The 10,333-nt window shown below is 40.7% G+C and overlaps 1 protein-coding gene across 3 annotated transcripts; it reads right to left on the reverse strand.

Annotated features, from left to right (window-relative positions):
- Positions 1-8,720: 8,720 nt before the first annotated feature.
- Positions 8,721-10,030, reverse strand: LOC143022509 (52 kDa repressor of the inhibitor of the protein kinase-like). 3 transcript variants are annotated; one of them, XM_076180751.1, is made up of 3 exons: positions 9,780-10,030; positions 9,514-9,681; positions 8,721-9,088 (listed from the first exon to the last, which is right to left on the reverse strand). In XM_076180751.1, the coding sequence occupies exons 1-3, from the start codon at positions 9,866-9,868 to the stop codon at positions 9,082-9,084; spliced, it is 264 nt and encodes an 87-aa protein (XP_076036866.1). In that variant the 5' UTR covers positions 9,869-10,030; the 3' UTR covers positions 8,721-9,081. The 3 variants fall into 3 exon arrangements, with proteins under 3 accessions (XP_076036866.1, XP_076036865.1, XP_076036867.1); XM_076180750.1 differs by having other exon boundaries at positions 8,721-9,414; XM_076180752.1 differs by lacking the exon at positions 9,514-9,681.
- Positions 10,031-10,333: the final 303 nt, after the last annotated feature.

Raw genomic sequence — 10,333 nt, forward strand, 5'->3', positions numbered from 1 at the left:
CATATGTATCCTTAAAATAAATAAAGTAGATATATTTTTTCATCTTTTAGCTGTAGGCATTTAATGTCAATCCAAACACACACACTCACACACGCATGCAAAAGAATGTGCGCATGATATTTGTGTTTGTGTATGCATGTATTTTCAAACTAGGGTTTCCAAACCTTCGGGTAGGGGGACGCATATCTGGGAGGGGGAGTGTTTAAAGCTATATTTCATTTAGAAATATTTTGGTTAGGGTTAAAGCTTAAAGTTAGGTATGGTATGGTTAGTTTCGGGATAATTCACGAACTCGCAGCAACGCGCGGGTAATTGGCTAGTGTGTATATATATGTATATATATATATATATATATATATATATATATATATATATATATATGTATATACGTGGAGTTAAAAGCGACAGCATTGTTGTAGTTATTCAGTTTTTCCTCGAATTCTCGATTTTCCTGATTAGAGATTTGCCCTTAACCGGATGAAATGAAACTAGATCACTGTATTCTTCCATTTCTTTCCATTATTTGAGCTCAACGTTTTGTCTTATTGAAGAGATTTCCAAGAGTAAACTAAAAAAATAAAAATAAAATACATAATATCAATAATGGGGGCAAAATTACAAAAGTTACATAAATACAGTAACGGAGACAATTGTGAGTAAGAACAATACTAGTAAAATATGAGGAATATAATATAAATGCAAATATGTACGATGACCATGGTACAGTGGTTGTGGTAGTATTGGTAGTGGTAGTGGTGGTAGTGGTGATGGTAGTGGTGGTAGTGGTGGTAGCTGTGCTGGTGGTGGTAGTGTTAGTTGTGGTGGTAGTGGTGATAATGGTGGTTGTGGTAGTAGTGGTGGTGGTAGTAGTGGTAGTGGTCGTGGTAGTAGTGGTGTTGGCGGTAGGGGTAGTGGTGGTGGTAGTGGTGATGGTAGTAGTGGTGGTTGTAGTTGCAGTGGTGGTAGTAGTGTTAGTGGTGGTGGTATTGGTGGTGGTAGTAGTGGTAGTGGTGGTAGTAGTGGTAGTGGTGGTGGGAATAGTGGTGGTGGTAGCAGTGGTAGTGGTGGTGGTAGTAGTAGTGGTGGCGGTAGTAGTGGTAGTGGTGGTGGTAGTAGTGGTAGTGGTAGTGGTGATGGTGGTAGTGGTAGTAGGAGTGGTGGTGGTAGTGGCAGTGGTGGTGGTAGTGGTGCTAGTAGTGGTGGTGGCAGTGGTGGTGATGGTAGTGGTGGTGGTGGTAGTGGTGGTGGTAGTGGTGGTCGTGGAATTGGTAGTAGTATAGTAGTAGTGGTGGTGGTAGTAGTGGTGGTGGTAGTGGTGGTAGTGGTAGTGGTGGTGGTAGTGGTAATTGTAGTGATGGTGGCAGTGGTGGTGGTAGTAGTGGTGGTTGTAGTGGTGGTGGTGATTTTGTCTTTGGTTGTGATGACCTTGGTGACTTGATGGTGGTTGTGGTATTGATTGCAGTGACGATGGTATTTGTAGGGAGCATTGGCAGAAACGATAATATCAACATCATGGTATATCGATAGTAATGATACCAATAGTGGTGGTATTGGTAGTAGTGGCATATGGTACTGTTGGAGTCGATGGTATGGTATTTATTGTAGATTAGTGAAGATGGTGGTGGTGGTAGTAATGATGACGATAGTGACATGGAAAATGTCAATGGACATAGAGAACATAGCGATGGTGATTATACAGAAGTTAACTAACCCCGCAAACCTTCTTCATTCTTAACTTAAACCTTTCTCCATTAATCCTCTAACAAAAAAGGAGTCCCTCTCCGTAGTGGTTTAACTCCTGTGACCTAACTTTTAAGACTGGCTCTAAATATCAGCCGAGTTCTTATCTTAGTTAACTTTAAACCACATCTTGCTAAACCACTTCTGCACTTCTTTTTCTTCTTCTTCTTCTTGAACGAGCTCGTTCCTAACTTAATTGCTCGATTTCTTGTCTTTTTTCATCAGCTCTTCAACTTCGTTCTTTACTCTTCTTCCTCCTCCTCCTTTTCATTCTCATTCTTGGTCCATCTCCTCTTTCTCCTCCTCTTCTTCCTCCATCTTCTACTTCTCGTTCCATCTTCTTCCTCCTCCTCACACACACACACACACACACACACACACACACACAAGCACGTACACACACACACACACACACACACACACAAGCACGTACACATACACACACACACACACACACATATTCGGAGTGCAGGGAAGAATGTTAGGGGACGATATACACACACAAATAAATGAGAGGGTTCCATCATCGACATCCCAGTACTTTGTGCATGAGAGCCACCGAGGTACTTGGATGTTGATGTGCCCTTCTCCATTATCTCGTTTAGTTTCTGTATTTATGTTGTCTTCTATTGCTATTCCTTGTGCTCTGAAGACGCCTTCATGATAGACGAAAGCGTTTGGTGTTCCGATCTTTTGACTTCCCTGTGGTTTCTGAAAAAAATACATGTGTGTGTGTGTGTGTGTGTGTGTGTGTGTGTGTGTGTGTGTGTGTGTGTGTGTGTGTGTGTGCGTGTTGCCAAACTTGTAGTGTTCGGGAGGTTTATGGTGGTTATAGGGAGCCTGTAGCAGTGATAGGGAACTTGAGTGGTGATTTTTATTTAGCGACTCTAGAGGTAGTCGCTCAAAGCAAAACAGCGTTATAAGAAAAAGAAGAGGAAAAATGGGGATTTCTCACTTCCCACGGCGTGGGAGTGGGATGATGAGTGAGTTAATCCTCTGGGATTGTCGTCCCCAAGCAATCTTATTCAGCTGAGGGGAACCTCATGGTTCCAAGGACGATTTTGGTTCTATTATTGGGCTAAAAAATAAAATGCAATTTGGGTTTTGCAATTAGTCAATATTGGGCTTGAAAGAAAGGTACTGATCTGTGTTTTTATATTTCTAATCAGATTCATGCTTTGTCTTTCCATGTTTCCTTTATTGGAAAGTTTGTTTCCCAAGGGCTATTCATATTCTATCATTCTTTTCTGAAATGTTATTTTCATTTCGTGTGGGCTTATCTATATATTTCTTTTCCTTGGGCTTCTTTTTTATCTTCTCTTTTCTAACTTTTTCTTTTTTATTTATTTATTTATCTTTTTCCATTCTGGGCTTCATGGAATCTTTTTTTTTTTTTTTTCTTGGGCTCTGTTCATTGCCTCCAGGACTTGATACCGCTCCTTGAACGATACCAAGGCGGGGGTGTCCTCCACTGAGGAGCGACTGGGCACATCATCAACTCCTCCGGCTTTGGGATGAGCCTTAAATACACCCTCGTGGGCTGGTGCGTCTTTGGAGAAGGGGCTTCTTTGGGCTCCACTTTATCGGGCTCTGGGGCTTTTATCGTCCTTGAAAGAGCCCTTGGGCTTGGGCTTCGTCTTCTTTCTGGAGTTGGCCGGGGGGGAAGTCTTCTCCAAAGTGGAACCCCCGGCCGCTCCATGGTCCTTTTATCCTCTTGTGGGCAGGAGCTCTTGGGCGAGAGTCTCCGCCAATCCTGGTACTGGGGCCTGGTCCAGGATCTCCTCCAGCTACTAATGGCGCCGTTGAAACTCATTCCTCTCCCAAGTCTGGCCTTCCCCGGTGTCGAGGCTCAGCAGGTGTGACTCCGCTTGTCGCATCTCCTTTTGCTGCCAATGCTGATGGTCAGTCGGTCGGGCGAGTGGTACACAAAAGGTAAAATTTCTTGAAGTGGCGAAGCCTAAAACTCGGTAGTTGGCAACTGACACGCACACACACACACACACACACACTAGACACTGCGAGATACAAAGGCGGGACATCACGAGCATAGCTCCCCTTCCCGCAAAATACAACTAGGTAAATACACACACACACACATACACATTCATACAAACAGGCACACACACACACACACACATTCATACACATAGGCACACACACACACGTATACGCAAACATACTCATATACAAAAGCACACGTAGATACACTCACACTGACGCACACACACACACACACACACATACACACACGCATACGCACTTATGAAATATGAAGAATGGATTAGGACGAAAGGGGATGGGAATGGTTAGAATATTTACTTCAAAATGTTTTGTTGCAATCAGAAAACGTTAGAAAAATATTTTTGTGTATATAAAGGGGATAGTTTGAAAATATTTAAAGTCACATGTACTGGTGGAGTGGTACTGGAGTGTGTGATTCACCATGGTCTTGGATCACGTGTTGGACTCGTGATGAACAGCAATTCCCCTCCCGGAAGAGGGGTCAGAGCTCATATATGACCGATCTATGGGTAATGTTATGACCTTTACACGCACACACACACACACACACCCAACTCCTCTCTCACGAGAGTTCGAGTAACGACTCGCAGCAAAGTGATATTGAAATTATTTCAGTCCTGGGCGGGATTCGAATCCGGACCACCGTAGTGGCGGTAGGGAACTCTTCAACTGCGCCATGAGGTGTGTATTTACCTAGTTGTATTTACCTAGTTGTATTTTGCGGGAAGGGGAGCTATGCTCGTGTTGTCCCGCCTTTGTATCTTGCAGTGTCTAGTTTGTTTTTAAACTCATGAATGGTTTTTGCGCATACTATTTCATTGTCCAGTTTGTTCCAAGTGTCCAAAACTCTATGAGGAAAACTGTTTTTCTTCAGTTCTCTTCTATAGCTATGTTTTTTTATTTTCTTTCCATGTCCTCTTGTGTTTCTTTTATCCCAGTTAAGTAAGTTCTCACTATCGAGTACCTCTGTGCCTTTCATGATTCTGTAGATGGTCAATAGGTCACCTCTCTCTCTTCTTTGCTCCAGTGTCGGTAACTCCAGTTTAGCCAATCTCTCTTCGTACGATAGGTTTGCAAGTGCAGGTGCCATTTTTGTAGCTGCTCTTTGGATTCTTTCTATTTTCTTTATATTCTTTTTGGTACTGGGGGACCACAATGTCGCTGCATACTCTAATCTAGGCCTTATCAATGTAACCAATATTTTTTTCATCATGTCTTCGTCCAAGTATGTAAACGCCACTTTTATTGATCTTAGCAAGTTGTAAGTCTCCCCGACAATTTTGTTAATCTGTATATCATAGGACAGTGTGTGTGTGTGTGTGTGTGTGTGTGTGTGTGTGTGTGTGTGTGTGTGTGTGTGTGTGTGTATCTATACATCTATGTGTCCGAAAGGGGTGGTTTTAGTAAATCTTGTTTTTATTCTAAAATAGCCTCAACCTAATATCACCTAACCTAACCTAACCTAGCCTAAAATAACCCCACCTAACATCACCTATCCTAGCCTTGCCTAGCTTAATTTCACCAAAAATAACCTCACCTAACATCACTTAACCTAACCTTGCCTTGCCTAACCTAACCTAACCTAGCCTAGCCCAACCTAACCTAAAATAACCTCACCTAACCTAACCTAGTAGTGGTAGTAGTGGTGGTAGTGGTGGTGGTATTGGTGGTAGTAGTGGTGATAGTGGTAGTGGTGGTAGTGGTGGTGGTCGTGGTGATGGTAGTGGAGGTGGTAGTGGTGGCGGTGATAGTGGTGGCGGTGATAGTGGTAGTGGTGGTGGTAGTGGTGGTGGTAGCGGTGGTGGTAGTGCTAGTGTTGATGTTGGTAGTGGTAGTGGTGGTAGTGGTGGTGGTAGTGGTGGTGTTAGTGGTGGTGGTGGTGGTAGTGGTGGTAGTGGTGGTGGTAGGGGAGGTAGTGGTGTTTTCTGGTGGAGGTAATGGTGGTGTTAGTGGTGCTGGTAGTAGTAGTGGTAGTGGTAGTGGTGATAGTAGTGGTGGTAGTTGTAGTTGTGGTGGTAGTGGTGGTGGTTTGTGGTGGTGGTACTGGTGGTGGAAGTGTTAGTAGTGGTGTTAGTGGTGGTGTTAGTGGAGGTGGTAGTGGTGGTGGTAGTGGCGGTGGTAGTGGTGGTCGTGGTAGTAGTGGTCGTGGTACCGGTGGTTGTAGTTCTGGTAGTGGTGGTGGTAGTGGTAGTAATGGTGGTAGTGGTGGTGGTAGTGGTAGTGGTGGTGTTCTTAGTGGTGGTGGTGGTGGTAGTAGTGGTAGTGATGGTGTTAGTGGTGGTAGTGGTGGTGGTAGTGGTGGTGGTATTGGTGGTGGTAGTGGTGGTGGTAGTGGTAGTAGTAGTGGTGGTAGTAGTTGTGGTGGTAGTAGTTGTGGTGGTAGTGGTGGTGGTAGTGGTGGTGGTAGTAGTAGTGGTGGTAGTAGTGGTGGTAGTAGTAGTGGTGGTAGTGGTGGCGATATTGGTGGTAGTGGTGGTGGTAGTTGTGGTGGTTATGGTAGTAATGGTGGTAGTGGTAGTAGTGGTGGTTGTAGTGGTAGTAGTTGTGGTGGTAGCGGTAGTAATGGTGGTGGTGGTAGTGGTAGTGGCATTAGTGGTGGTTGTAGTGGTGGTGGTGATTTTGTCTTTGGTTGTGATGACCTTGGTGACTTGATGTTAGTATATATATATATATATATGCAGGCGGCGACTCAGCGGGCGGTCCGGGACGCGAATTTTTTTTTCCCCACGAAACTTCCGGACTCAATTGCATACATCCAATCAGAGCGCACCTGACTCTCGTACGCCAGGCATCATACGCGCGCACGTGGTATTTGTTTCGCTTTATAGCAGAATTTCAAAACATTTTTCATGTGCAGAATTATCATATCATTCCCCTTTATGACTAACTACCTACGTAATTATGGATAAACGGTTTTTAGTCATTTGGAGAGCGTTCTTTTGAATGTTTCTACAGTAGCGTCACCTTGTTGCCATGCTAGGGCGTGAAAGTTTGGGTTGTACACGACGTCCGTTCGGGAATTCCCGTACTCACTTTGGTTGCTCATGCCAAACGTATTTCTACAACACACATAGAAATGTATAAATAGCGTGATATATCGTGAGACTTGCGGACACCAATATGAACTTATTTGCATACAGCCAATCCGAACGCACCTGACTGACTCGTACGTTCACTCAACTTCAGATTCAAAACATTGAAAATGGCGGTGCCTAATAACTTTAGATTGTGTTCACACTCTGATCGCCCTGTTATTGATTCTAAACTACAAATTTGGTTAGCGGTAAGTTTGAAAAGAAGAAGTAAAACACATAGAACATTTTGACCTGAAACAGTGGAAAGAACTGGACAAATCTTGGAAAAAAACAACAACTAATTTGTTGAAGCATAGTCTAGAGCAGGGGTTCTCAGCCTTGCTTGGCTCATGCACCCCTTTCACCATTTGCCAGAATGTCATTCCCCCTTCCTTTCCAAGATTGCCTGTTTCAAAAGGTGCATTCTAAATAATATGCAGGTATTATCGCACAGCGTAACACTTTTCTAATCCTGATATTAACCTGGGTTAGCACAGGTGTAATTCCAGCCCAGGTGACGTCCAGACAGATAGACCAGAGCCTATATTTGCTTTCCTCACACAGTAAACTTACTGAGGTCACAATTCACCCCTAGAAAAACCAGAATTCCCCCCTGGGGGTGAATTTCACCCCTAATGAGAACCCCTGGTCTAGAGTCTATACCGTATCGATGGTCTTTTCCTCGATCATACACTAAGCCCCCCCTAAGTAATAGTACTTACTAGGCCTACTAGAGGCTGTGCCATAATAGAGTGCTGGTTTTTCTGCCATGGTCTAGCTGATGCTATGATGGTTAGAAGATTTTAATTAAAATAATTCTGAACTTTTAATTAAGGAATCATAAATCTCTTTCAGTAATTCCAGTCATGCATGACGTACATCAGATGACGTCATTTATTGATGTAATGCATAGAAATTTACTGAACAACTGTTGGGAATTTTTTGGTGGTCATTTTTCAAAAAATTCCAAATACACAAAATTAAGATACCAATAAATTTTGATCCAAAGAAATTTGAAATACTCCGATAAAAGCGCGCTGCAGGCTACTTTACTAAGAAATGATGACGAAGTGCCAATTGCACATTAAAATTCCCGGTATATTTCCTGGTTCAGCTTCTTTAATCTTATGATTTTCTTTTTCATTACAGGGATTATTGCCTGAGAGCTATGAGCATCACATTTGTAAAGTAGAAATTGTTGGGAAAGAAGTGAACGTTACTCTGAGATTGTCCGTTTCGACTAAAGAAGGGGCCAAACAGTGGTTGGAATCCATGCAGAAATCTTCTCTCATGACTTTTCAAGTGGAAAGATCTTATAACTGTTCTGGTGTAAAGGTTGCTTACAAGGTGTGTATACTCTGAATTTTGGTCCAAAGACTATAAAAGAAAGACAGGAAGGGTTCGTAAGGTGTTTAGCAAAAATATGTAGCCAGAATTAATGCCAAATACCGCTAGACTATTGGGGTTTTAACGCCATCTATTGAGCGGTTGAAAAATTAAAAATCGAAGCGATAGCTATTGTTGCCATTTTATTGTATTTTATATATTTTTAGAATTATATATTGATTGATATTTTCGGCCTTGTATATGATTATTATTTTAGTTCAATACTTTTTTTTTTTACTTCATTTGTAACCATTACTGTGTAAATAGTATTTGCTTTCACATACTTGACATTTGACAATATCTCGTATATATAATATCTTTCATACCTCTGAATTTTTCATAAAATATAAAGAAAAAATTATAATATACACACACACATATATATATATATATATATATACATACGCACACACACACATAATATATATATATATATATATATATATATATAATTCTCTTATTTGATTTATATACATATGAATTTCTTTATTATTTGTCTTCATGGGTATTATATGTGGTAATATGGGCAAATGAAAGCTTAGGCTTTATTTCATAATTTTATTAATTCCAAAGAACACCTACCAGAACAATTTCTATTCTTATCACATTATCACATTTATGCCAAGAGTGTGAAGCAGGTCTATAAAACATCTATATAACTGTGGACTCAATTGTGGTACTAATATCTGTTGTTGCAATTTGACATATGTTGCTTACTTTTTATGATTTACAGGTCTTATAGAATTATGCAATGCTAATAAATGGTCAGTACTAACCAAAGTTCTCATCCAATGAACTTGGCAAGATTTCCATTTCAATTTGCTGGTGATGCAAAGTACTTGCAGTATCCAAGTGCAGGTCAATATCTGTAAAATAATATATGTGATGTTTTGTAGTTATAAACAGATAATGTATGTAAGGTATCTATGCTCAGAATTTAGTTTGTAATTTCAAGTTGAAATATGTTTTGTGCAAGTACAAAAATTGGCTAATGGCAATGAAAGAATATTCTAAATAATGTTCAACTTTAAAGTAATACAGAAATATATAATATATAGAGACAACCAATGTTTTGTTTCAAATGCAATGTGCTAATAAAATAAAGTCATTTCAATTAATCTTAGAACTGTACTATACTATTTACACATTGATCAAGCACTGGTTATTTCTGGCTCATCTGGGTGTGCTGGATCTGATAGATAATATAACGCATAATGAAAATCATTACTTCTTACCAAACAATGTTAATTATTGTAATCTTATGATAATGTATATATAAAACTGCATTGACTCAGCAGGCAAATTTTGATCTGGGTATGCATTGGGGCACAAACGGGTTGATGATGCATATTGCCGTTGAGAAAAATTATGGCTACATATCCTTTGACTTTTATTTAATTGTGTAGGTGTTTTCTTCCTTAATGTCAATATACCGGTTACTTGTATCCACTTTGAACATCTATCAAAAAAGAGAATGTTGATTTACAATTTTACTTAATGAATAAAATGACACATATGTCTATAATACTTAATGTTGTCAGTACAATATACACTTACCTTTGTGGTTCTTTAGGAAACCGATGGTACATGAATTCAGGATGAGAACTTTTGGACAGTTTGAACCAACCATGTGTTCCAAGTGACATATGGCTGAAATGTAAACATGCAGACGATCCAAAAAGCCCGCTAATTCTTTCCGAATAAAGCACAGCGATCTCTAGCGTTGGTTGAAGTAACTAAACTCATGAGTAATCAGTTAGGCTATTTACACCTTTTTCGTGCCTTCCAGTCTTTCATATATAGTCTTTGTTTTGGTCCGTATTGACATTCAGTTAAGTAAAAAAAAAGCGCTATAACAATTATTGTACTGTGCAGCGGCTGTCACTGCCAGGTGAAGCACTTTCCTAAAATTTGTGATTCCTAGTTCGACGAACAGATGGCCAAATTTCCAAGGTAAAAAGAAAATGCTGCAGTGTACTTATTCAAACATTTCCAGACTTTGAACATTCAGTCAATGACATATGCCATGCCCTGCATTGCTTACATTTGAGTCGCATATTATTATTTCAGAGGCTACGACTCCCAGCAACGCTTTACAGCTTGCTTTCTCG

Source organism: Oratosquilla oratoria, unplaced genomic scaffold (genome assembly GCF_046742065.1).
Source record: "Oratosquilla oratoria isolate Oo_2021 unplaced genomic scaffold, ASM4674206v1 SCAFFOLD106, whole genome shotgun sequence".
NCBI lineage: Eukaryota > Metazoa > Arthropoda > Malacostraca > Stomatopoda > Squillidae > Oratosquilla > Oratosquilla oratoria.

Bases quoted from the DNA above. Each gene is read 5' to 3' on its own strand.
- LOC143022509 (XM_076180750.1), bottom strand. From the start codon at position 9,868: ATGTCACTTGGAACACATGGTTGGTTCAAACTGTCCAAAAGTTCTCAT. The intron at 9,682-9,779 runs GTAAGTGTATAT...CTTTTTTGATAG, and splicing joins TTTCCTAAAGAACCACAAAG to ATGTTCAAAGTGGATACAAG.